The sequence below is a fragment of the Panthera tigris genome, chromosome B4 (genome assembly GCF_018350195.1).
Source record: "Panthera tigris isolate Pti1 chromosome B4, P.tigris_Pti1_mat1.1, whole genome shotgun sequence".
NCBI classification, from domain to species: Eukaryota; Metazoa; Chordata; class Mammalia; order Carnivora; family Felidae; genus Panthera; species Panthera tigris.
The window spans coordinates 21184668-21212362 of NC_056666.1; the positions used below are offsets into that span (position 1 = coordinate 21184668).

The 27695-nt window shown below is 40.3% G+C and overlaps 1 protein-coding gene across 12 annotated transcripts in view; it reads left to right on the forward strand.

Annotated features, from left to right (window-relative positions):
* Positions 1 to 27695, forward strand: part of ARMC3 (armadillo repeat containing 3) — a 106055-nt gene that overhangs the window by 35392 nt on the left and 42968 nt on the right. For all 12 annotated transcript variants that reach the window (XM_042991218.1, XM_042991217.1, XM_042991220.1 and 9 more), the window contains 6 exons: positions 742 to 810; positions 1287 to 1462; positions 5833 to 6027; positions 8664 to 8847; positions 19698 to 19850; positions 19951 to 20056. In XM_042991218.1, the coding sequence (XP_042847152.1) occupies positions 742 to 810; positions 1287 to 1462; positions 5833 to 6027; positions 8664 to 8847; positions 19698 to 19850; positions 19951 to 20056 (883 nt within the window). The remainder of the gene's footprint in view (positions 1 to 741; positions 811 to 1286; positions 1463 to 5832; positions 6028 to 8663; positions 8848 to 19697; positions 19851 to 19950; positions 20057 to 27695) is intronic.

Below are 27695 nucleotides of genomic sequence, written 5' to 3' on the forward strand. Positions count from 1 at the left end.
AGGAAAAATCCATCCAGAGACTCTCTGCCGTGAAGTGAAATTTTCCAAAATCCTAATGATGCTAATTTCGGCTTACAAAGATAACTGACCAAGAACCACTGCAAAAACTAAATGAGTACCTTATTTCTTATGCCTTATTTCTCAGAAAACACGGGCTAAGGATGACAGCAGAGCAGTAGGGGTGTGTCTGCCCGGCCTTAATTAGGCTCACGTAACTAGTACAGAAGTGAACTTTAAACAAATCAGTATACTTGTCTTTAATCATTTTTGGCATCTCTGATAATCAAATGGAACACAACCAAGATATAGTAATCAAAAAGGCTGAGGATAATTCTTACTTGCATTCTGCACAAGTTTTCTTAAAATCAAAATTTAAAAATACCCTTTCCAACAAAACAACACCAAAAGGAATTTCTACTATACGGTAAACAGATGTCGGGCGCAGTAACTCGGCTTTACTGATTAGTGTTCTAGGTACACTTGGCACTTTTCTGGTTATCTTTTCTAGTGTTGTCGGAAGGTAGTATATTTCGCTGATCAAGGAGAGGGGCTAGAGTCCGTCTAGGGTCCGACAGACCTGACCATGCTACCTGGTCTCACCACTGACTTGCTGATTTTGAGCCTCAGTTTCTTTATTTGTAAAATTAGGTAACAATAAAGCCTATCTCATAAGGGACTGTTTAAACAACCTCGCTGTTACTGATGATAATAAACATTAATACGCTGTTTCTTCTTTTGCAGACGATGTTAAAAAATTGTTAAGGGAACTAGATGTCATGAATTCCGTCATCGCTCAGCTTGCTCCAGAAGGTAGTTTTGCATCCCGCATCTGTTTCAAAAACGGGACTGGTTTGTTTCTCGCATTTCATTAAACTACTCCTCGGAAATAGCCTATGTAATATCAACTGCGAATTGTCCTTCAGGTCTTTCAAGCCAAGAGGGGCTCTCGCCACAGTTAGGATTCGTGAAGCTTTGGTTTCCAAAACGTGTTAAAAAAATTTTTTTTTTCAACGTTTTTTATTTATTTTTGGGACAGAGCGAGACAGAGCATGAACGGGGGAGGGGCAGAGAGAGAGGGAGACACAGAATCGGAAACAGGCTCCAGGCTCCGAGCCATCAGCCCAGAGCCCGACGCGGGGCTCGAACTCACGGACCGCGAGATCGTGACCTGAGCTGAAGTCGGACGCTTAGCCGACTGCGCCACCCAGGCGCCCCTCAAAACGTGTTTTGAAGTAGTGGTTGCGGAAGCCTTTCGCACACTTGTGTCGTTTGTCTTTGATGTGCAGAGGAAGTGGTGATTCATGAGTTCGCCAGTCTTTGCCTGGCGAACATGTCTGCGGAGTATACCAGCAAAGTGCAGATATTGGAGCACGGCGGGTTAGAGCCACTCGTCAGACTGCTGGCCAGCCCAGACCCTGACGTGAAGAAGAACTCAGTTGAGTGCATTTACAACTTGACCCAGGTGAGGGTGATTTCTAAAAGCGGGTTTTGACCAAAGCTATTTATAGAATTGATTTGCCCAATAAAAAAGGCTCAAAGGTGTTAGAAACTCCTCAGTTTTGATTCACTGTTTTTTGTTTTTTTGTTTTTTTTGTTTTTTTTTTCTGGTACTATTTAGGAGTTATCGCTCGGGGGAAAAAAAAAGAATGGACGTTGAGTGTAGATACCTTTGAACTTTCACATTTTATAAGCAGTTGTGTCCCATGAAAGGGCATTTTCTTTTTTGTAATTCAGTTTTTCATTTTAATTCCAGTGCAGTCAACGTACAGTTTTATACTAGTTTCAAGGTATACAATTTAGTGATTGAACAATGATATACGTATTCCGGGCTCATCGCCGAAAGTGAACTCTTTAATCCCCATCCCCTAGTTCACCCACCCCCCACCCACCTCCCCTTTGGTAACCACCAGTTCTCTATAGTTAAGAATCTGTTTCTTGGCTTCTCTCTCTCTCTCTCTTTCTGTCTCTCTCTGTCTCTCTTTTTTGCCTTTGTTCATTTGTTTTGTTTCTTAAATTCTTAAATCGTACGGTATTTGTCTTTCTCGGACTGACTTATTTTGCTTAGCGTAATGCTCTAACTCCATCCGTGTTGTTGCATTATGGCAAGACTTCATTCTTTTTTTGACTGAATAATATCTCATTATTTATATCTCCATCAACAGGTGAATGGACTGCTTCAATAAGTTGGTTATTAGACATAATGCTGCAATAAACATAGGAATGCATGTATCCCTTTATAAATTGGGGTTTTTGAATATTTGGAGTAAATATCCAGGAGTGCAATTACTGCATCAGAGAGTAGTTCTGTTTTTCTAACTTTTTGAGGAACCTCCAGACTCCCTTCCACAGTGGCTGCACCAGTTTGCATTCCCACCAACAGAGAAGGGTTCTTTTCTCTCCACATCTTTGCTGACACCTGTTGTTTCTTGTGTTGTTGATTTTAGCCGTTCTGGCAGGTGTGAGGTGATAGCTCATTGTAGTTTTGATTTGCACTTCCTTGATGGTGAGTGACGTTGAGCATCTTTTCATGTGTCTGTTGGCCATCTGGATGTCTTCTTTGGAGAAGTGTCTGTTCATACTTCTACCCATGTTTAATTGGATTATTTGTTTTTTGGGTGTTGAATTGTGTGAGTTCCTTATATACTGTATTTTGGATACTAACCCTTTACTGGATATGCCATTTGCAAATACCTTCCCCTATTCGGAAGGTTACCTTTCAGTTTTGTTGATTGTTTCCTTTGCTTGTATAAACTTTTTATTTTGATGTGGTCTCAATAGTTTATTTTTGCTTTTGTTTCCCTTGCCTCAGGAGCCATATCTGGAAAGGTGTTGCTATGGCCAGTGTCAGAGAAATAATTGCCTGTGCTCTATTCAGAGATTTTTATGGTTTCCTGTCTCACATTTAGGTCCTTAATCCATTTTGAGTTTATTTTTGTGTATGGTGTAAGAACGTGGCCCAGTTTCATTCTTTTGCATGTTACTGTCCAGTTTTCCCAACATTATTTATTGAAAAGACTCTCTCTCCCCTTGGATGTTTTTGTATCCTTTGCCAAAGGTGAATTGACCATACAATTGTGGGTTTATTTCTGGGTTTTCTATGCTGTTCCATTGATCTGGGTGTCTACTTTTGTGTCAGTTACCATCCTATTCGATTACTACAGCTTTGTATATACGTTGAAGCCTGGAGTGGTGGTTCCTCCCATCTTGTTTTTCTTTTACAAGATTGCTTTGGCTATTTGGGGTCTTATGTGGTTCCATACAAATTTTAGGATTGTCTGTTCTAGAATGTTGTTGGCATTTTGATAAGGATTGCATTAAATGTAGAGATTGCTTTGGGTAGTATAGGCATTTTAACAGTATTTGTTCTTTCTAATACATGCACATGGAATATCTTTCCATTTCTTTGTGTTGTCTTCAATTTCCTTCAATGTTTCATCGTTTTCAGAGTACAGGTCTATGAAAGGGCATTTTAGAAGTGTATGTAAATTTTCAAAGAATAGAATGGCTTGCAAATTAAGGCAGGATGAAAGTAGATAAATGTATTTCTTCTTGAAACGTGGAATCTAATACATTGAACGAGATTTCACCCATGCAGACTTATTGACCTAACCTTGGTGATCTAAGCACATTGGATGCAATGCATGCCGTATTCAGTGTACCAAGATTTTTGGATTAGACTTATTTATTGGTGAAGACCCAATGAGTTGAGTATGCTGAACAGAGCTCATTGTCCATAATTGCAAGGTGCTTTGTCACCGAACTGTTTTTCCTTTGTTATGGAAAGAAACAGCCTGCCTTGGCCTCTTCTACCTGTGCTGTCCTGTGTCCCCACCCCTCCCGCAGCCCCTCAAGGCACCACCCCCCCACAGCAGGTCAGCTTCCTGACACTTTGAACAGCCTTCTCTGTTTCTTTTGCTGCTCAGGTTCCTGAACAATTCGCACACACATTTGATTAGCTTTGCTTAGATCAACTGAAAATACCAAAACGCCATTTGAAAGAGCTAGCAGTAGAATATAAAAGGAAGAGATAGTGAAGTGAAGGTAAAGGAGAGTTCACCGAGAGGTGGAGTATCGAGACAAATTATATAGAAAGAGAGACAAATGGGCTATGCCCGAAGGCGGCAAGAGCATTCCCGGCCTCAGAAGTCATTGCCCCAGGCTGGGCACTCACTGGCCTCTACCCTGGCTCCTCCCTGCTCCACTGTCCCCCTTCTCTTATCCCACAGGCCTAAATAACGCAGTCAGTGGGTTAGTATCTTTCATCCCAAGACTCCTCATAGCTCTTACTTCCCTATAATTTTTTAATCAAAGAGAAATGAAAAGACTTGCCTTCACTATTCTTCACAACAGAAGTACTGGTGAATAACAGCATGTTAATTTCCTCCGACCGCCTAACAAACTACCCCAGACACAGCGGCTTAAAACAACAGGAATTTCTCTCAGTGCTGGAGGCTGGAGGTCCGACCTTGAGGTGTCAGCAGGGCCCTGCCCCCACGGCCGCTCTGGGAAGCATCCTCCCGGCCTCTTCCTAGCTTCTGGTGGTGGCCGTCAATCCCTGGCGGTCATTGATGTACAGCTGCCATCATTGCAATCTCTCCCTCTGTTGTGCCTCCTCTTATTTATTAAAAAAAAATTTTTTTTAAATGTTTATTTCTTTTTGAGAGAGAGTGAGACAGAGAGTGAGCAGGGGAGGGGCAGAGAGAGAGGGAGACACAGAATCCAAAGCAGGCTGCAGGCTCTGAGCCCCAACGCGGGGCTCGAACTCACAAACTGAGATCATGACCTGAGCCAACGTCGGACACTCAACCAACTGAGCCACCAGGGCACCCCATGCTTCCTCTTCTTTTAAAGACCCCAGTCCTCTAAGGACACCATTAAGTACCCACCCTGCTCCACTATGACATTATCTTAACTAATAACATCTCTACTGGCCCTGTTTCTACATAAGGTCATGTTTTGAGATACCGAGGGTTAGGAGTTCAACATATATTTTGGGGGGACACAATTCAACCCACAGCAAACAACTTTCTACAGTTTTTATGCCTGTAGGAAGCATGCACTGAAGGATGGATAGAGAAAAGCTAAGCTGTTAATGGGACCTTTTCCACCTTAATACTATTTGACATGTATGATATTTTGATTTTAAGTGTCATGATTAGTAGTCAGAGTTTGGGCGCTTTTCATGACTTTTTGCTTGGTTTTCTCCACTGTTCACCCCAACTAGCCCTCTCCCCACCACTCACATACACAGAATTGCAGACACACAGGGCAGAGCAACTCACCTAGACTCTAACGACCCCTTGATATTATAAACGTCTTGTATAAAGGTCATGTGTCTGAACTCAACCTGGTATAAATTTGCGTGCACAGGGCCTGCCAGCAGCACTGTGTGCATGTAAGCATTTCATAAATAATCCATTTGGATGAAGATAATAAGGAACTGATGGCATCATTTCATTTTATCAAATACTATTTGAAACAGGGTATAGAGTGTGAAAAGAATTTGATTATGCGCAGATTTACTGTAGTGCTGTTAGTAACGAAAGGACTTTGCTGGATAATAAAGAAACAATAGGTACTGCAAAAATCATAGATCACATCTACTTCTTGTTATTGACAATGTCTGCATAGTTAAAATGAATATTTAGGTGTTGTCGATGGAGAGTTTTTCTTACTTACTGTGTGAGTGACTTTGGAAGGGAATCTGGAATAAAAGATGGGAAATTTAAAACTTACAATGTCCTTTGTTAGACCATAGAGGTTCTCCATTCTTGTGACTGACTATATTTTGCTTTAAATTTTACTTATTTGATCATTTGTATCTCATGGCAGGATTTTCAGTGTCGAGCGGCACTTCAAGAACTAAATGCAATCCCCCCTATATTAGATCTCTTGAAGTCAGAATATCCAGTTATTCAGTTGTTGGCTCTCAAAACCTTAGGTATTATTACAAATGATAAGGAGGCACGAACAACGCTGAGAGACAATCAAGGAGTGGACCACCTTATTAAAATCCTAGAAACTAAGGTATTTGAAACTTTCATTCAACTTTCTATGAAGAAATGTATCTCTCCTACATGTTGCTATAAAATCCGAATGTAGAATGCTTTTTAAAATAAAATTTTATTATATTTAAGCATAGTGTTCAGTAAAATGGATTAATTAATTTGTTTATTGCTACATTGTTTATCAGCATGGTTAAATCAGATTAATGATAGAGGCCATTACAAAAGACTTTTTTGGGGCGCCTGGGTGGCTCGGTCGGTTAAGCGTCCGACTTCGGCTCAGGTCATGATCTCACAGTCCGTGAGTTTGAGCCCCGCGTCGGGCTCTGTGCTGACCGCTCAGAGCCTGGAGCCTGTTTCAGGTTCTGTGTCTCCCTCTCTCTGCCCCTCCCCTGTTCACGCTCTGTCTCTGTCTCAAAAATAAATAAACGTTAAAAAAAAAATTAAAAAAAAAAAAGAAGCAGCCAAACTGTTAAAAAAAAAAAAAAAAGACTTTTTTTGAGGGGCACCTGGGTGGCTCATTGGTTAAGCGTCTGACTCTTGGCTTCAGCTCAGGTCAGGATCTCACGGTTTGTGAGTTCAAGACCCGCATTGGGCTCCATGCTGACAGTGCAGAGCCTGCTGGGGATTCTGTCTCCTTCTCTCTCTGCCCCTCCCCTACTTGCTCTCTAAATGAATTTAAATTTAAAAAATAAGATATTTTTATTCTTCTGGTTTAGAAATTTAAGATTTTTAAATTCTTGTTTAGGATCTTCTTCATGATTTCCTGAAATACCTAGAATTAGTCTTTTAGGCTTTATCAGCCATAGTTTTCTCTAGGATAAAGCAGGAAGGGTTATTTACTCCCCATTGGGGAGAATCATCTGCATTACTTAGTCTACTGATTTATATAGTATGTTCATCTAGAGAAATACCTTCATGGAAACATCTAGAATAACGTTTAACCAAATATCTGGATACCGTGGCCTAGCCAAGTTAAAACATGAAAATTAATCATCACGAGTCAATTTGGCTTCCATACATATCTCCTTAAATCCTACTTAATCTCAAAATCAAGGCAATAGCAAGGTCCTTGCATGCCTAGCATGATGTAACTATCCTGTGTACAACCAGAATATACTAACCCTTTCCCCAGAAGAGGATGCAATGTCCTTGGGGGATATTTAGTCTTCTCCTTGATATCCTGTAACTTAAATACTATGAAGTAAAATTAAGAATAACTACTAACTTGTAAAGTCAATACATCTTATGTTGCCTGAGGGGATAAGAGAGGGAAAAAATACCCACACTATTTCACAGACACACACACACACGCGCGCGCACACATACACACTCATAGCAAAATAAGGAAGAAATACTCATGGCGGTTACAACCCTCTTGTCTACAAGTGGCCACATGGTGGTAGTTGGTATGGATAACTATCTTCCTCCACTACCCATTCCACATTTCCTTTTCCTTCAGCAAGCACTTCAACCGGATGTGGTTCTTCACCCGGTGGGGTGATCCGTATCTTCATACCTGAGGGTCTGGGCCATTCAGGAGGCCTGCTTGGATTAGGTTATTGTAGTTTTCTTTCAACCTTATTCACGGAGCATGGTAATACTAAGAGATACCCGAAGGACTTCCTGTATCCCAGATATACTCTTCTTCCTGTATTCCGGATACACTCTGGTGTGGAGTAGCAGTCCAGTTTCCCCTTGGTAGTTGGGATCAGCCACCCTAGCAGCCCGGTAACTTCCTTCATTGCCTGCTTATGTGGAGGCATGGGGAGGCCGAAGTGGCCGGGGGAAGTTTTAACTTCCAGTCCAGTGGAATCATTGTCGTGCCTCTTGGCGGAAGCGTTCTCTCCTTTGGAACTAAGACCTCTAGGCCAACAGAGCATGAGTTCTGGGAGAGAACAAGCAAAGATATGGCTAATGGGCCACTAGGGGGTAACAGTGCTACGACACCCGTTTCCACCCCCTGATTCCTCGACCCACCATCACTGGCTATGGGAGATCCAGCACCGTATATTGGCCACTGACTCAGAACGTGTATAAAGTGGAGAACCGTGCCCCGGCCCTGCCAGGTATCGCCACCCACTTCACTGGCACCGTAACTGTCTTCAAAAGGCCACTCTGTTGAGCCAGCTGCTTCGGGATGGTGGGATATGGGCATGGACCCACTGTCACCCTTGGTTTGCTGTGAAGAGAGCTCCCTGACCAGAAGCATTGCTGTGTTGGAGCCCATGATAGTGGAGGCAAGAAGTCACAGACTTACAACACTTCCCTCGACCGGCTGGAGATTTTAGGGAATATGCTTTCCTTCAGCTCCTGTCTGCTTTTTCAAAGAATATTTTCTTCGGATTTTAAAATGGTTGGCGGTACGAGGTTGTATGAGCAACTCCACTGGGCTAGTATTGCTGCAAGCGTCTTTATCTGTGAAAAAATGATCCTGTATCTGTGAAACGTTTTGGAGCAGGGGGAGCAAGAAGAGACGGGGCAAACTGTGAGGGAGAGTGATGTTATGATAACTAAACAGAACTGCTTCCTTGGGCATCTGTCACAGCAGCGTTAACGAGGTTATGTTCTGACTGACCTTCGTCTTGTAGTAAAATTTGGGAAGTGTCAATTTCTTTCACTACAATTTTCTGAAGTTGTATTCGCTTTTATTATTAGGAATTGAATGACCTTCATATAGAAGCGCTTTCCGTGATAGCCAATTGCCTTGAAGATATGGATACTTTGGTGCTGATTCAGCAGACCGGGGGTCTTAAGAAGCTCCTGTCCTTTGCAGAAAATTCTACAATTCCTGATATTCAGAAGAATGCAGCAAAAGCAATTACTAAAGCAGCTTATGATCGTATGTCTCATTTTATATATACTAAGCACACATGCTTCCTCTTGTATTCTTGGCTTTGATTAGTACTAACAAGCACTAGAGTATTTGTCTGCTTTTAATTAATTTTTAAAGTTTATTTCTTGTGAGAGAGAGGGAGAGCGTGTGTGTGCGTGCACGTGTGGGGGAGAGGCAGAGAGACAGGGAGAGAAAGAATCCCAAGGAGGCTCTGTGCCGACGCGGGGCTTGATCTCATGAACTATGAGATCATGACCTGAGCCGAAGTCAAGAGTGGGACGCCTAACCAACTGAGCCAACCGGGCACCCCAGTATTTGTCGGCTTTTAAATGAACGTTGGAGAATAGTGCTTACTATTTAAGGTCAAGATTCATCTCAATGCCAATTAGTAAAAGTAGAAATTGCTTTGTCAGGGACATAATTAACTCAATATGATTTAATTATGCATCTTTTTTTTAAAGCAATTCATTCCTAAGTTAAGCCTTTATTTCCCCCTTGATTCTGAGACTTTATAGAATCCATGCCTTGCTTGTGATCCTAAAAAACGTTGTTTCAATATACCCACGTTCAGAATGATATCTGTACAGTAATTTCAACTTCAGCTGGAGACAGGCAGTGATATAGCCATGTGATATGGCTGGGAAAAATAATATGCTCACACTGTATACATAATACAATTTTCATTTCAGTGGCAAGCTATGTTGGCATAAATCTGTAAAATATGAGAGATTAATTACATCACAAGCACTGAAGATGAAATTATAGTTTTAATTTATGTATATTTGGAGTATTTTATTTAATAAAAGATGTGATTTTATTTTCCTCCTTCCACATCACTCCTCTTCTAAATGATGACAGTTTTGACTAGTTTAAATGATTTGTTTCTAAACATAGGCACCCACATCTGTACATATATATGCCTATGTGTATATTATGGGACCCACTTCCTTTTCAATCCATACTGAGTTCTTCAAGGCAGAGTTTTACAGCAGTAAGCCGAATGTCACCGTCCAGTACGGAGTTAATATAGAGGGGACTTGTGAGTTGCGTTATGAATGCCAAATCTAGACAGGTTGTAAAATCAAGGTTTTTAATGTTGGCAAAAGTTGCTTGGCTCGGTGTTCTATCAAATGGAACTTAGACCTTATTGTGCCTGGTCAGTTCTGTTTTCCAGCTATCCCAGGTCTTCTTAGCTGTCAAAGACCAAAAGAGAGGATGATGGCAAGAGACAGACGATATCAAAGCCAAAATTTTTGCGACTTCTCTTTTGTGTGGTTGGACCATTTAAAGCCAGTCACAGCCCCTCTTGGGATAGTGAGTTTCATGAATTTATGACCCATCGTGTGACGTAGCAGTGGGAAGAGCCCTGGGTGGAGAGTCCCTGGTGGTCTAGTTTTACCACTGGTCCCACTACCTGCAGTGCAATGACCTAAGTTGTAACTATGAATGAACCACAGCCTCTCTGGACCTATTTACTAATTCATTTACTAATTATTTATTGAGCCCCCCCCCCTTTGGGTCAATAAACCCAGAAGGGGCAAGGAAGCAGGTGATCACACTGTGCTTGATGGTGGAAGGACAGGATCACCTGGGAGGGCCACCTAAAGTCAGGTTGGATCAGATAGGTTTTCCCGACATAAGTAATTTACCAGCCACGACATAAAGTAAATAATAGAAATTGGGCAAAGAAGGTCCTGGTGGGATGGAGAAGGATCACCAGTGCTCTAAGGAGAAGGAACAGGGTATAAAGGCCAGAGGAGGGACAGAGCATAGTAAATTCTAGAACTGAAAGTTTTCAGAACGGCTAGTGAATAGAATGCAGCAGAAAATTGGAAGTGATGGCTGTGGAAGTAATGAGGAGCCAGATGCTAATGCGCGATAGAAGCCAAGTAAGGACTTTGGACCTTATTTTGATGGCAACAAAGAGCCATTGAAGTGGCTTAGAAAGGTGAGGGACCATTGCAGATGCTCACTTTTAAAAGAAAGAGCTCTCTTGCTGCAAAGTGGGGGAGAGATTCGAAGTGTGCTGGACCGGACCCAGAAAGACCAGGAAGAGGACTGCTGTGGCATCTAGGTGGAAGGTGAACGTTTCCTGAAACAGACATTTGCAAGGAGAACCCCCATGACAGTGCTTGGCACATCGGGAGGGTCGGTCCATAAGTGTTCGATGAGTGACCACATGGGTTGGAGGAGGAAGGTGATGTCAAGGACAAGACCAGGTTTCTGGCTAGGACAGCTGGGAGTAGAATGGTGCCATTCACAGAAATGGGGAACTCAAAGAAGAGAAGCTGGTGTTGATTAAAGGAAAGGAAATGAGTTCTAGTCTTTAAAAAAAAAAAATGGTAGCAAGATATACATAATGTTAAATTTAGCGTCTTAACCATTTTTAAGCTCAGCGGTATTAAGTACATTCACGCTGTTGGGCCGCCGTCTCCACCGTGCATCTCCCGAGCTCTTTTCGTCTTGCAGAACAGACAGCTTGTACCCATGAAGCAAGAACTCCCCACTTCTCCCCCCCTGTGGTCCCCACCAACCACCACCCTTTCTGTTTCTGTGATTTTGACTATTCTAAGTACTGATACAAGTGGAACTGTAAAATACTAGTCCTTTGGTGACTGGCTTATTTCACTTGGCGTGACCCATCTCAGGTTCCTCCATGTCCCAGCATGCATCAGAGCTTCCTTCCCCTTTGGGGCGCCTGGGTGGCTCAGTCGGTTGTGCATCGGACTTCAGCTCAGGTCATGATCTCGTGGTTTGTGAGTCTCGAGCCCCGTGTCGGGCTCTGTGCTGACCACTGGGAGCCTGGAACCCGCTTCGGATTCTGTGCCTCCCTCTCTCTCTGCCCCTCCCCTGCTTGTGCTCTGTCTCTCAAAAATGAATAAATGTAAAAAAAAAAAAATTCAAAAAAAAAAAAAAAGAACTTCCTTCCCTTTTAAGGCTACATAGTATTCTGTATGTATACATCACATTTTGTTGACCTGTTCATCTGTTAATGGACACTTGGGTTTCTTCTACTGTTTGGCTATTGTGAATGATGCCGCTATGAACATACATATACAAATAGCTTTTCAAGTCCCCGCTTTCCAGTTATTTCGGGTATATACTCATGACTGGAATTGCTGGATCATATGGTAATTCTGTGTTAAATATGTTGAGGAACTGCATACTGTTTTCCACAGCAGCTGCACCCATTGTACACGCCCGCCAACAGGGCACAAGCATTCCAATTCTCCACATTCTCACCCATACTTGCTGTTTTTTTAATTTATTTATTTAGTTAGTTAGTTAGTAGCCATACTCATTTGTGTGAAGTGGTGTCTCACTGTGTTTTAGTTTGTATTCCTTTAATGATCAGTGACGTTGAGCTTTTTTTTTCCATGTGCTTATTTTCTTTGGAGAAAGGCTTATTTAAATCCTTTGCCCATTTTTTTTTTTAAACCAGGTTGTTATTGAGTTGTAGGAGTTCTTTCTATATTAGGGATATTAACTCCTTATCAGATGTATGGTTTGCAAACATGTTCTCCCATTCCGTGGGTTGCCTTTTCATACTATTGATTGTGTCCCTTGATGCACTGTTTTTAATTCTGGTGGAGTCCAATTTATCTCGTTTTTCTTTCATTTCCTATGCCGTTGGTGTTATTTCCAAAAAATCATTAATAAATCCAATGTCATGAAAAATTTCCCCTATGTTTTCTTGTAAAAATTTTATAGTTTTATCTCTTATGTTTAGGTCTTTGATCCATTTTTGAGTTGTTTTTGTGTATGGTGTGGTAGGGTCCAACTTCATTCTCTTGCGTGTGGAAATCCAGTTTTCCTAGCACCATTTGGTGAAATCCATTCTTTATTTGTAATACAAAGAAACTCAACCAGATAGTCTTTAAATCCCATCTGGCGCTTAATGTTTTATGAATCTACTTCCTTATGTTAGTTCTAAAATGACTACATCCCAGTTCCAAATTGTGTCTCCTCACTATTTTAGAATCAAATGACTAAATCTGTATTGATTTCATCTATGCCATTTGTGATTTTTTTTCATGTTTCCTTTAACCATTATTTTTCCAGACGGAAGAATCTTCAGTTAGCCTTTCCCCATACATCATGTCCTTATGCTATCCTGTGATCATTCTCTTACTTTTTCTGGATTTTCTCTTATTCATGATATCCTCTTTGAAGTGGGGTGATGTATATTACGAACAGCATTTTAGAAACATGCACCATCATTTTATGTAATATAAAGATTTGGTTATCGTAGGATTATTTTCAATTTCAGTTTTATGAAGCAAGGATTTTTTTTTTATGGGTGCAAAACCTTTTTTTTTTCTTTTTTTAATTTAATTTTATTTTTTCAATATATGAAATTTATTGTCAAATTGGTTTCCATATAACACCCAGTGCTCATCCCAAAAGGTGCCCTCCTCAATACCCATCACCCACCCTCCCCTCCCTCCCACCCCCCATCAACCCTCAGTTTGTTCCCAGTTTTTAACAGTCTCTTATGCTTTGGCTCTCTCCCACTCTAACCTCTTTTTTTTTTTTTTTCCTTCCCCTCCCCCATGGGTTTCTGTTAAGTTTCTCAGGATCCACATAAGAGTGAAACCATATGGTATCTGTCTTTCTCTGTATGGCTTACATCACTTAGCATCACACTCTCCAGTTCCATCCACGTTGCTACAAAAGGCCATATTTCATTCTTTCTCATTGCCACGTAGTATTCCATTGTGTATATAAACCACAATTTCTTTATCCATTCATCAGTTGATGGACATTTAGGCTCTTTCCATAATTTGGCTATTGTTGAGAGTGCTGCTATAAACATTGGAGTACAAGTGCCCCTATGCATCAGTACTCCTGTATCCCTTGGGTAAATTCCCAGCAGTGCTATTGAAGCAAGGATTTTAATCAGCCTTTTGACCATATCAGCAAACTGGGCCAACCCTTGAGTGAAAGACCTACAGTGAGCCCCAGATCCCATTTCTCCAGCAGGACCCAGAGTTCAAAGTCTCCCATTTTAAATTCTAACATTTTTTTGATTTGTAGTTTAAAAAATGCAAGTTTTGCTTTGAAAATAATATTGCATTGTCACCGAGGCCTAGTATATGATCTATGGATCTCTTTGCCTACTACTTAGCAAATATTTATTGTATGCCTGCTATATGCAAGGCACTGTTCTAGAAGATAAAGGTAAACAATGAATAAAATAAGGGAATAAATGCTTGTTGACTAGACAAAAAGGTGTATTACCAGCTCTTTAAACTCCAGATGAGTTAAATAAAGAGACACATGAAGGGACTACTTTCAGAAGTACAGTCAGGGTTAAGGGAACAAACAAGGGATAGCGAGGTCCCCACAGATTAACAATATTGTGAAACCATCACTCGCTAGATCCAGAGGCAAGGGGATGAACCATAGTTAGGTTTATTTCTACAACTATTGTATTTGTTTCACCTTCTTCCTGACCGTGTTTGCTGTTTTCGGCTTTTCATTTTTCTATGTTGTCTTATTTGCTTTCATCCTTTTTTTGTTATATAGATGCAAGGAAATTTTAAATGACTTTTTTAAAGATAGAGTGGCTATAGTTATTGAAGACATTTAACTTTTTTGCTTCCATAACTCTTCCCTTTCCTGATGTTTGTAAATTTCATAGGGGGGTTATAGATTTTCTTCTCTAAAAATCTATGTAATTTGGGGGCACCTGGGTGGCTCAGTGAGTTGAGCATCTGACTCTTGATTTCAGCTCAGGTCGCGATCGGGTTGTGGGATCGAGTTCCGCACCAGGCTGAGTGTGGAGCCTGCTTGAGATTCTCTCTCTCTTTCTCTCTCTCTCTCTTTCTCTCTCCCTCTGCCTCTCTCCCCCATGCATTCTTTCTGTAAAAAATGAATACATAAATACATTTTAAAAAATCTATATAATTCTCTTTTTTATGGATCATTTTGCCGTTATACACTCAATTTTTTCCACACTTATTTACATATTGAATCCACTTCAATGTACATTGTAAATTTCTCATGATAAAACATGCCCATTCTTAAGATTTTATTTAGGAAAAAAGCATATAGGACAGTTTGGCTGGGTCTGGAACTGTTACATCACAGCATTTTCTCCAATTTTCTATGAACCTTGTTTTTGTAGCATCTGAGTCTAAGGGCAGTCTGATTTCCATTCTTCTTTATAGAAAATATTTTCTTTTTGTATTTGTGCTGAATCCCTTATCCTGTAAGTTAAAAAAAACTTTGTCAAAATGTGTCTGACACATACCCACCCCCTCTCTCTGCCTGAAACAGAAAAGTCTTGTCATCTACTGAATCGTGGTTTGGGATCTGTTTTTTGTTTTCTAACTTAGGAAACTTTTTTCCTATTATACTTTTGGTTATTACTTTTGTTTTATTTACTGTTTTTTTTTTCCCCAGGAATATTTATTATTTTAGCCCGTCTCTGTTCTCTTTCTTCCATACCTATTACACATTCCTAATTGTGGTTTTTAATGTTTTGATGGTTTTTTTTCATCAACTAGGCCTAGTTACAATAATCAGACAAGACCTGCAGGATGCCCTTGCTTATTTACCCCGTCAACTGAGACGGCAATGGAGTCCTTTAGCCCAGTTTTGGATGATGATGACGCTTTCCCACTAATGTGGCATTACAACACTGGGGTGCTATTTTCTCCTGGTCCTAGTGGTTATATAGGAGGAAACTGATACAAATTTAGAACATTCTGAGGAGCCCATAATTGTTCATTGACCAGGAGTAGTTTACAGAAATTTGTTTCTTCCCGACTTGTCCCTGACCCACGGCCCCCTATTTCCCCCCTTTTCTTCTCAATCGACTTCTTTGAAAGACTAGTTAATTGTAAATAACTTCACCTCTTCATCTCATCTCCATCCCTCGACTGACTGCATGAGACTTCAGCTTCTCCCATTCTGCCAAAACAGTCCTTGTAGGATTTGACATCGACTTCCCAACTCTTCAATCCTACAGCCGCATCGTTTACCTGATGATCTCTTCTATTTGTTGCTTATTTACTTCCTTACGCTGTTTACTTGGCCAGATCGACGATAACCACCTCTTCTTCCCTGCATCCCTTCTATACTGTGCCTTCTTTTCAAGCCCTACCTGTGTTTCTTATCTACCCCTTTTTATACCAAATGTTGCCTGCCTTGACTTCTCTCTGCCAGACCCAGCCAGATCTAGGAGGCTTTATTTTATATTAACTAGTGACAATGAAAAACTAAAAACTTACTAAGGAATAACAAAGTTCTCTCCTAATATTTCTGTATTGGAAGTAAATAATCATGAAGTCTCAAAATAATTTTCCACAGTTAGAAAACCCCAGAAGAGAGCACAGGCAGTAATTTCTCTGACATCAGCTGTAGCCGCATTTTTCTAGATGTCTCCCGAGGCAAGGGAAACAAACGCAAAAATAAGCTATTGGGACTACATCAAAATGAAAAGCTTCTGCACAGCATAGGGAACAATCGCCAAGACTAAAAGACAACCTACTGAATGAGAGAAGATATTTGCACAGTTAGAAAACTCCATTTATAAGTAGGTTTTCACAAATATTGCTCCTTATGCTGTTATTAAGAATAATGTAACCATCAGTATTCACGTAAAACTTTCTTACTTTTTCATCATCAAAAATGTTTTGTAAGTTAGGGAATGCATTGTCATTGCACGTCAAAAACACACAGACACATAATACATATTCTTTAAAAAAATTTTTTTTTAATGTTTATTTATTTTTGAGAGAGAGAGAGCAAGGGAGGGGCAGAGACAGGGAGACACAGAATCCGAAGCAGGCCCCAGGCTCTGAACTCTGAGCTTCAGCACAGAGACCAATGGGGGGCTCGAACTCACAACCGTGTGATCATAACCTGAGCCAAAGTTGGACGGACGCTTAACCCGTTGAGCCACCCGGCGCCCCTTAATACACATTCTTTAAATTTTGTTTGTTGAGTACTTTTTAACATGCGCCCCCACAGTCGAAAGCCCAGATCAGTCAGTTTTTGACCTGGGACCGGGAGGAGGAAGGTGTTAATTACCACGTTGCCAGGAGGTTTATGAACTGACATTAACATCTCAGCAGGAGCAAAGGTGGCGCCATAGCAACTTCCCCAGAGCACGGGTGAAGAAAAGCATCATTACGTGCAGATTTATTTCCAGTTACAAAGCCTCACGCTTTTTATTTTAGTGATACTGCACAAATGTTATCTTTAAAGGACATTACTCTATTAGTAGCATAATTACCTTGCCATCTTTATTATCTGTATAATTAAAACATAAATACTTTACTTCTCGGTGCAGCAATTCAGTGAAGGTACTTGGTTAATATGTTAATTCATCTTTTAAATCTATTATGGCCACACTGCAGTCAGCACTTTTGAGGTTTGGTGAACGCAGCTGGATTTTGAGAACACTCCCAGCAGGGCTGAGAAACTAATTGCCCGTGGTATTTAGATTATTTTTAAAAAGATATTTCCAAGAATTGCGTATATACTGGTTTTTGAATGCGACAACCACATACTCCAAAGTTAGTCTTGACAAATTAATTCTTCTGGCTGATTTTCCTGGTAGAATTTATGCTCAGAGTGTTCTGTTTAGTAAAGTGAATTTAGAGCTATCAGGGAAATCTTAATTATGAATCTAAGCATTTTAGGTCAAAGACTCTAGAAGAGTTTCAGATCTTTTTTATTCAGGGAATACTAATCAGGACTACATATATTTTAAAACCTTTCAGAAGCCACATACTTGAGATTTAAGTATTAATCGCACCATTTACAAAAGTAAAACAGTCATGACCTGCCTGAATCCTCAGTTTAAGTGAAAGGAGCAAGGGATTAAAACGATAGGATTACAGGACATGGTTCATAATTGGTTTAAGACAAATGAACAGAAGTGTTAGTGATGTAGCCAGTGCCAGTTGTGACCAGGTTGCTGTGTTTGGAATGAACAAAGGCCAAAAGTGATTGCAAAGGTGGTGACATGTGAATGTGGTTCCGCTTCTGCAAAAAAGGGGGCAATTTGAAAAAACTCACGGTTAAAAGAAGACAGAGATCCTCTATTAACTTTAAAGTGGACAAGCAGTTATGATAAGTTCTGAGAATATTCCTAGAAACACAAGTTAGTTGTAATATATGTAAACGATGAATTAGTTCCTCGTGCAGAAGTCACATACGATCGAAATTAGTAGGGCGGTTTTTGCAGAGATTTTTTATTCTAACAGAATAGTCTCCTCTTACGTATATCAACATCCTAAGAGCATATCTTACACGTTCTTCTATTTTAACCACGTAAATTGACTTCAAAGGGTAATTAATGGAAAGTCAAACCTACGATGACGCTTTTTGGAGGACTGTAAACAAATTAGCAAAGAATTATTTGTAAGCTGGTTCTTTTCAAGCTAGTCTCTGATTCCTCTTATGGCATTAAAATTGAGTTTGGTTTAATATATCTTTTTTCTAGTACATGCCTTTAATAAAGAGTAACTTACGGGATGCCTGGATGGCTCAGTTGGTTGATCATGTGACTCTTGATTTTGGCTCAGGTCATGATCTCATGGTTTGTGAGATCAAGCCCCACGTCGGGCTCTGACCTGACAGCATGGAGATTCTGTCTTAAGATTCCGTCTCTCTCTCTCTCTCTCTCTCTCTCTGCCCTGCTCCCCCACTTGTGGGGTCTCTCTCTCTCTAAAAATAAAAACATTAAAATAATAAAAATAAAAATTTAAAAATAGCTGTAGAACACAAAACAAAAAAATGAGGTTTTAACGTTCTAATTTAGTTTAATGCAGTGCTTGCTTAGTATAGTAATGAGGTTGTCATTTATTTAAAAAAACGAAAGGAAATCAAGAGAAAAACAGTAGGGAACAAAAAGAACATTGAAAATACTTTGATTTTTCATTAAGTGTTTCATAATGGGGTGAATATCATGGTATGTTCTTAGAGTCACAATTTTATTTGTTTTCAAATAAAAAAAAAACCATGCTAATGTATGTTTAGGTTATATCAATGGCAATTTGGCAATTAAATATTTATTGTAATTTTTGCTGCAACAGCATTTATTGTAACTTGAGACAAAAATGATTATGATTTTTTGATATAAGATTATAAATCCCGAAGACTTGGGCTCATTCTCTTTTATTCATTTTTACTTTCTCCACTTCTCTCCTTTTCTCTTGAGTACCCAGCATGCCAGTTTGTATGTCTTAGGCATTCTTCAAATGTTGAGTTTTGTATTTAAAATAAACATCAGATAAACAGGGTTTTGTCCTTTCTAAAAAAAAAAGCCTTTATTTATTTACTTTGAGAAAAAGAGACAGACAGAGCTGGGGAGGGGCAGAGAGAGGGAGAGAGAGAATCCCAAGCAGGGTCCACCCTGCCAGCACGGAGCCCCGTGCGAGCTCGAACTCATAAACTGGGAGATCATGACCAGAGCCCGAATCTAGTATTAGGCGCTTCACCGACTGAGTCACCCAGGCGCCCCAAACAGGGTTTTTGTCCTTAGTGAGAAGACAGCATTGTGTGAACACGGCACCGTGCCAGGCAGCATGACAGGCATTAAATAAATTTTCGCTAAATCTGAAACTTGCCTCTTTCTTATGGTAGAATTTTCTTTGCCCTAGTACTGATATCATACAAGGGAACAGGAACTTAAGCTTTAATATTCATAAGTCACTTTGCATAGTCACTGTGTTCTAGAGGTCGAGTGGGGGAATATTTTATTTAGTGTAGAGCTTTGTGACTGAGGCTAAGAAACGGCTGGAACCTCCTGTCACATTTTAGATGAGGAAGTAGTTACCCTTGCATGGTTTTTTGCGGCAAAAATCCTGATTAATTTTTTTCCTTTTGGTTTATGAAAGCTGAGAATAGAAAACTTTTTCACGAACAAGAGGTTGAAAAATGCCTCGTAGCCCTTTTGGGTTCTGAAAACGACGGAACTAAAATTGCTGCTTCCCAAGCGATCTCGGCAATGTGTGAGAATACGGGCAGCAAGGAATTTTTCAATAACCAGGGTAAGCAAAGCAGAAAAAACCATTTCGAACATTTTTAGGTCCCCAGTTGTAGTTTAGCTGGGTATTCACAAAACCACATCTTCCCTCTCTTTTTCTGTAGGGATTCCACAGTTAATCGTGCTGCTGAAGAGTGACAGTGAAGAAGTGAGGGAGGCCGCCTCCCTGGCCCTGGCCAATCTTACCACATGCCATCCCGCTAATGCAAAGTAAGGAGAAACTCAACGCTGACTTGTTTAGGGGTATCTAACAGTCCAGGATGTTCTCATTTTAATATTTTGGCTTTCCAGGCAATTTACATATTCTTTCAGATGTTCTCTCTTGGGTTACTCCTCAGGAATCCTTATGAAAGTCAGAGTCATCAGATGGCCCTGATTTTCAAAGATGCTGCAAAATTTTGACTCTTCCGGGCTGATTGGGAAAATGGGTGAGCCATCTGGTTCAGCTCACAGTCTAACTTTTGTGGACGATTCCAGAAGAAACAAAACGGGATGGCTGCTGGAAATATTAAAGGCAACTTTGTAGAAACATTTGATAAATCTAGAGAAAATTTAAAAGATCCGTTTTATTTATTTATTTCTTAGAGTTTATTTATTTAATTTTGAGAGAGAGAGAAAGAGGGGGGAGACACAGAATCCAAATCCCAAGCAGGCTCCAGGCTGAGCCGTCGGCACAGAGCCCAACATGGGGCTAGAACTCACGAGCTGTGAGATCATGACCTGAGCTGCAGTAGGACGCTTACCCGACTGAGCCACCCAGGCGCCCCTACAAGACCCATTTTAAAAGGACATAAATATTAGGTAAATCTGGAAACATTTTAAAAAGTCAATGGAGGGGCACCTGGGTGGCTCAGTCGGTTAAGCGTCCGACTTCAGCTCAGGTCACGATCTCGCGGTCCGTGAGTTCGAGCCCCGCATCGGGCTCTGGGCTGACGGCTCAGAGCCTGGAGCCTGCTTCCCATTCTGTGTCTCCCTCTCTCTCTGTCCCTCCCCCATTCATATTCTGTCTCTCTCTGTCTCAAAAATAAATAAATGTTAAAAAAAATTTAAAAAAAAGTCAATGGAAAGCAATATATTTATGGGTAAACACTATGTGGAAAGATTGGAAAGGAGTGCCCTCTATATTCTAAGCAGTGTGGTATGTGATCTATATTCAGCACAAACTTTAATTACCAAGATGATCTGTCAGCAGATGAGGAAACCGAGGCTCTGCAAGGTTACCTAATTTTCCTGGGTACACACATCTATTAAAATGGCTGAGCTGGAAATTAAATCTGGAATCTGTGTTCTTTCCTCCACAGAAGATTGCCTTATAAAAGAGCGAGAACTTCTTGAAAGAAACGTTCATAAATAAAATAATTATTTACCCTCCCTGTATCTCATTTGGTATGTTTATTATTAAGGATTCTCTAGAGAAACAGAACCAATAGGACATAATATACAGACATGAGAAGGTTTATTATAGGAACTGGCTTATGTGATTATGGAGGCCAAGAAGTTTCATCATCTGCCATCTGTAAACTGGGGAACCAGGAAAGATGATCTCTTGGTATAATTCAGTGTGAATCTGAAAGCCTGAGAGCCGGGGAAGCCGGTGTTCCAGGCTGGAAAAGATGAATGCTCCAGCTTAGGCAGAGAGCAATTCACCCTGCCACCTTTTTGTTCCATTCGGACCCTCAACGGATTAGACGATGCCCACCCCCATTGGTGAGGGCCACCTTTACTCAGTCTCCTGACTCAAATGCTAACCTCTTCCAGAAACACCTTCACATATGCACTCAAATAATATTTTACCAGCTATCTGGGTATTGTTTCGCCCACTCAAGTTGACACATAAAATCCACCATCACGATACGTAAGTTATTAACTTTTGTGTATTATTGCTTTATGGCATTGTGGCTGAGATTACTCTTTTCTAACTTGAAATCGATCTTCCTCTACCTCCATCATATACTTAATCTATTTCTTACCCTTCCTACCCTTTCTTTCCCTTTCTCTACTCCCACACAGTATTTTATGAGATCTTAATGGAATGACTAAAAATCTAACAATGCCCGATTAAAATACAGCCAAAAGAGGATAAGCATCAGAACAAAACTGTGTTCCTTTAATAGCTCCAATCTTTGACATAGCAATTTCCTAAATTCAGGGTCATCATTATCTATGTGAAAGTACACAAATTTCTAGAATATTGAGTCATAATAAGTAGCAATTTGAAAATAGCATTGTTCCAGGATAGTGGTGCCAGTGAAAAGTCTTACCAGTGACATTAAAACACTTCTATCTTGGGTGCATTTAGATTGATATATTATCTAAAATACTTTAATAGGCCTCCAGAGTGTATAGATGTCTTAATTTGATGTGAGTTTGCCTGGCTTATATAATTTCACAGTTTTATACAAAATCATAGAAAATTAGGATGTGAAGTAGCTTCTGAAAGAGGCTCCTTCAGACTTTCTCTTGCAATTCAGTCATCTGTGACACAGAACTTTGTCATCCGACTCTATGGTTCCATGTTGTCAACACAGAAAGGTCAACTAAGACTAAATGTTGCCACGCGTCTCTTTATTTTTGTGATTTATTTTTATTTTTATAAAATTTTAATGGCAGGTATTTCTTTAACCTATTATATACTGTCCATTCTGATCATTTTTTTCAATATGTGTTTGGTATGGGAAATGGGATGTGAATGAAAATGGTTGTCTCTTGAGATATCTCTTATGGCTATGGATATCTGTCTCTCTTGAGACCTATATACTTTTTACTTTGGACTTTTGGAGCTAAAAGATACTGAAAATGAATGTTTTGGGGGAGGAAATGGAGTCAGATTTGACATATTTGTGCCAAATGCTGAAGACTGGAGTTGGCAAAGATTCTACAGTCAACCAAAAGGAATGAAAACAAATAAACCACATTGCCCATCCTTCTAGCAAGCCTCCTAGAGCATTAATTAGAACCAAAACAGAAGAGACAATAACCATGATTGATTATTTTTAATCAAAAGTGTATTCTACTCAGATTGTCTTTAAAAACATATTAGCTTAAACTCTGCATTGGTGAATATTTCTGGCATCACGTTTTAGAAGCAGGGCCTTGGATCACTTTTCTTAGCTGCTGGGGTGGGGGGGCAGCACGTGAGGGCATGGGGGGCACGTGGGGAAGGGGAAGGCCTGAGTTGTGACTCTGCTGCTGGGGGGGGTGAGATTGGGGGGTAGAAAGAATGTTGCTTTTCTGCCACACCTAAGTAGTAAGAAAAGGCAAAAACCCAGAGCTAATGTCTTTCAGGTGCAGTGGGTAGCTGTTCGGATACCTGATAATTGCCAGCCTAATTAAAAAGAAAAATTTGCAATTAAGCATTGTGAATACTAATTTTGTTTGTTAGAAGACAACCTCTTCTCTGACATTCATATCTCAATGTGCCTAAAGTGGATTTCTAATTATTTTTTTTTAATTTTTTATTATTCAAGTTTATTTATTTATTTTGAGAGAGAGCAGGGGAGGGGTAGAGAGAGAGAGAGAGAGAGAAAGAGAATCCCAAGCAGGCTCTCTGCTGCCAGTGCAGACAGAGCCTGATGTTGGGTTCGAACTCACAAACTGTGAGATCACGACCTGACCAGAAATGGAGAGTCACATGCTCAACCAACTGAACCACCCAGGAGCCCCTGGATTTCTAATTCTTAAAGTCAGGGCACCTTCTGGAATTGGAGGCCCGTTTTATGCATTGAGTGATCTCTGGTATGTTATGATTACACGTAATGCTGGCGTAATTTCCTTTATGTAACAACGGATTTGGGGGGGAAAGTGGACTCACACCAAAAACACGACGGAAAGTGAAAGGACAGTGAAAAACCAGAAGGTCTGACATCAACCAATGCCCGTAATTGAGAACAGAAAGTGATCGTTTGTATTGTTGTGTTTTTACATGATTTGGACCACAGAAGCAACAGTGGAAACTTACCTCTAAGACTTTTCTATTTGTACTTTTCATTCTTTATTATCTGCAAGGTAAAGATCACTTAAAGTGGATAAAAATATGGAAAGGCCATGAACACAAATAAAATTAACAATTTGAGGGGCCCCTGGGTGGCTCAGTTGGTTGAGTGACCGACGGGCTCATCGTGATCTTGCCATTGACGAATTCAAGCCCTGTGCCGGGCTCTGTACTGACAGTGTAGTGCCTGCTTCAGATCCTCTGTTCCCCCTCTCTCTCTACCCATTCCCCACTCGTACACTCTCACTCTCTCTCAAAAATAAACAAACATTTAAAAAAAATAACAATTTGAAGGCATAGGAAAAAAAGGACAAGAACAGCCAGATTAACTTATTTTATTTAATGTTTATTTATTTTGAGAGAGAGAGAGAGAACATGAGCGAGCACGTTGGGGGGTGGCATAGAGAGAGAGGGAAAGGGAGGGAGAATCCCAAACAGGCTCTGAACTGTGAGCCCAGAGCCCGATGTGGGCCTCAGTCTCAAGGTCCGTGAGATCATGACCTGAGCTGAAACCAGGAGCCAGACGCTTAACCGACCGGGCCACCCAGGCGCCCCTAACCATATTTGCTTATTTAAAGTGATAGAAGGAGAAAGAAAAGTGAAATCATTTATAAGCGAATAAATAAAAAGTGAGAAGGCTGAGACAACCCTTGTAGGAAGAAATAGATGAAAATAGAAACCTAAGAGCAATAATGAATTCTGTATGAAAAGGTAACCCATTTAGTCACTTTGGGCACCTCTCCTTGCTTCGTTCACTGCTAATCTTTCTGACAATTCTCCATTTGTAATACTTCTTGGAAAGGAGAAAGTTGTTGATTTTTGATCCAGGAAATAGCATCTCAGCGAAATTTCGAGTGATCTTTACTTGCGCTCTCCTGTCCAATTATTCATATTAAAGTTGTACATGATTTACACAAATAGTGAGGGAATTATTATTCGTGGTTGACGTTCTTCTGAGGAGCAGAGTCCACACATTACAAGAATATTTTAAACTGTTAATTTATAACATCACTGCCATCTGTTGGATCTGATCAGAATTAGAGGTTTTGAGTTATCTGAAGACTAAAAAGACTTTCATGTTTTTCGTTTTCCTTTCCAACACGAAGTGAATTTTGGCTATTAGTAAACGAGGAAAAGATTAGAAAATAGTATGGTTGTTGGCAGGATAGCTTTCAAACGATGCAGTTATTTTAGGAAATAAGACAAGGAATACAATAAAAATACAAAGAGTAGGGGCGCTTGGGTGGCTCAGCTGGTTTAGCCTCCAACCTTGGCTCAGGTCACGGTCCCACAGTTCGTGGGTTTGAGCCCTGCATCCGGCTCTCCGCTGTCATCACAAAGCCCACTTAGGATCCTCTGTCCCCCTCTCTCTCTGTCCCTCCCCCGCTTGCACTCTCTCTCAAAAAATAAATAAAAACATTTAAAAAATATGAAAAGTAATAATACAATTAATACCCATAGATAAGTAGGTAATAACTGGTTTTGCCGTAGAAAACACAATCTAGTCTCCGTTGTTTGTTCACAGATTATACTAACTCCTGATTCTTCCTGCTTATTCTGTGTTACCTCCGTGAAGAACTGGGTGATTTCCCTTAAGCTTAGAGACCTTCTTATCTCCATTTCTTTTTTTTTTTTTTTTTAATTTTTTGTACCCCTTCTTGGGCTTTCCACAACAGCAGTGACTTAAGAGAGTTCTAAATGACAGCACATATAATGGTTACCCACCCCTCCCCCCCCCCCCAAAATGATTGATTACTGGGCCACTGCTGGTCTCCATGACACGAGGGTCAAAGAGCTCTTCTGTGGGGACCCTTCTACTGCTGTGTGACCTATAAGTAAGGAGTATACCCCAAAGGGATCCCAGAAAGAGCCACAGTGCCCCCAGGTTGTACGGGTGTATGTTTGAGTAGTTTGGGAACTTTTGAATGTTTTTTTTTATTATCTGTGGATAACCTGTCATTTTGTTATTACTCTTCACTAACGGAGAAATAAAGCATTGACTGAATAGTTTTAAGCCCTAGCAGAATTATTCGTGGAGTACCGTGCCTAAGAAAGCCATGTAACGTGTAGAGAAACCATTTAAAAGGTATGTCATGGACAGAACTTAACACAGAACTTCAAGAAAAGGACTTCATTTTATTCACAGTGACCCGACTCCCTGTCAGTCATTTGGCATTGGTGTTATCGGGGAAGATTCTGGCCCGAAGTGATTTTCTTCTTGGAATGTTAAATCTCTGTAGTGTGTATAAAAAGCACTTTCAAAGCTTTTTTTTTTTTTTTTCCATTCCCATCCCATTAAATAGAGTGAGGAGAAGGTAATACATATTTATTTTTATAAATACCTCTTTATTTGTAGACTCAAGTGTAGACCAACGCTGTTTCTTAGAATGGCCTGTGTTGTGCATGTGGGGCTGCACCGAATGACGAGAGTCCTTTTGAAGGAGAAAAAACAGTCTCTCTTAAAGTTGGCAAAACACCACAAAGTTCACCTCCATCTCTGCCCTTCTACAGGAAGAGGTGGGATGTATGGCTTTGAGATGGCTGGAGTTGTGTCATTCCACCCTTTGAAATTTAAAAAAAAATGTTTTTTAATGTTTATTTACTTTCGAGAGAGAGAGAGAGAGAGAGAGAGAGAGAGAGAGAGAATGCGAGCGGGGGAGGGGCAGAGAGAGAGGGAGACACAGAATCCGAGGCAGGCCCCAGGCTCCGAGCCGTCAGGACAGAGCTCGATGCGGGGCTCGAACCTGAGCTGAAGTCGGCCGCTCAACCGACTGAGCCACCCAGGAGCCCCCCACCCTTTGAAATGTTAACGTCTGTTCTAGAGCATACTTTGTGCCCAATACACACAGGTTCACTTAGAAGAGGTAATCTTGTCACGGTGACTGCTTTGTTACTAAAGAAACATTGACTATAGAACGAATCCACTGTGATTTACAAAATTAAAATGCGGTCTCACGAAAAATGCAAACTCATGTCATAGACTCGATGTGTCCAGTCTAAGATAGACTTAAGAATGCTGCAGCTGTACAGTTATTGTCTTTATTGCGTGAGGGTTTTTCCCTGGGAAAATGTTTCCAGGGCTCTGTTTTCCCTGCCGAGCAGTGAAGGGAACCGTGTCTTTATACTGACCCCTAGTGGTACTTAAGGAGGAAGTTGGGGGAGGGGCAAAACATTGGCAACTGAAAGATTGCTCTGTATTTTTGTGGAAGACACATTAATTTAATTTGAAACACCCTCTGGTGTGTCTAAAGTAGTAGCTTAAAACATTATTAAAATATTGTGATCTGGCAAGCATTTCATTGTGTTGCTTTTAAAGAGAGAATATTCTACCACTAACAGTGTGTTAATGCTTGAGTTTGTCTTTGGTCCTTTGTAAGGGGCAGTCGTTTAAAAATGTTCTGACACATTCATAGTTCTGGTGGCTGAGAATGTGCCGTGCTATATAACCACACAGGATTAATATAATATGCTTGGACAGCATCAGTTAATCGCATCGTTATCGTAATTACTCTAGAGTTGATTTTTCGCTCTTGACTGTGTACCGTGGAAAAGAATATCTTGTGTTAAAATGCCTGTTAGTATCACTTTGTCGTAAGATGCTACCTCCTTTGAATTAGAATGCTCACAATATGAGCGACCTACAAGATAAATAAGCTAGTTTCATAACCTTTTAGGAAATTCAGTTTTGTGCATAAGGATGTTTTAAACTTTTGTATTAAGGTTGATCCCTCAAAGAACTCAATGTGTTATTTACCATTTTAAAAGACTTCTGAAGTTAACAGATGAAATAAATGGGAAGAGTCTTTGAGGTAAACTTAAAATTTCTTCTTTTTTTTAAAGTTTATTTATTTTGAGAGA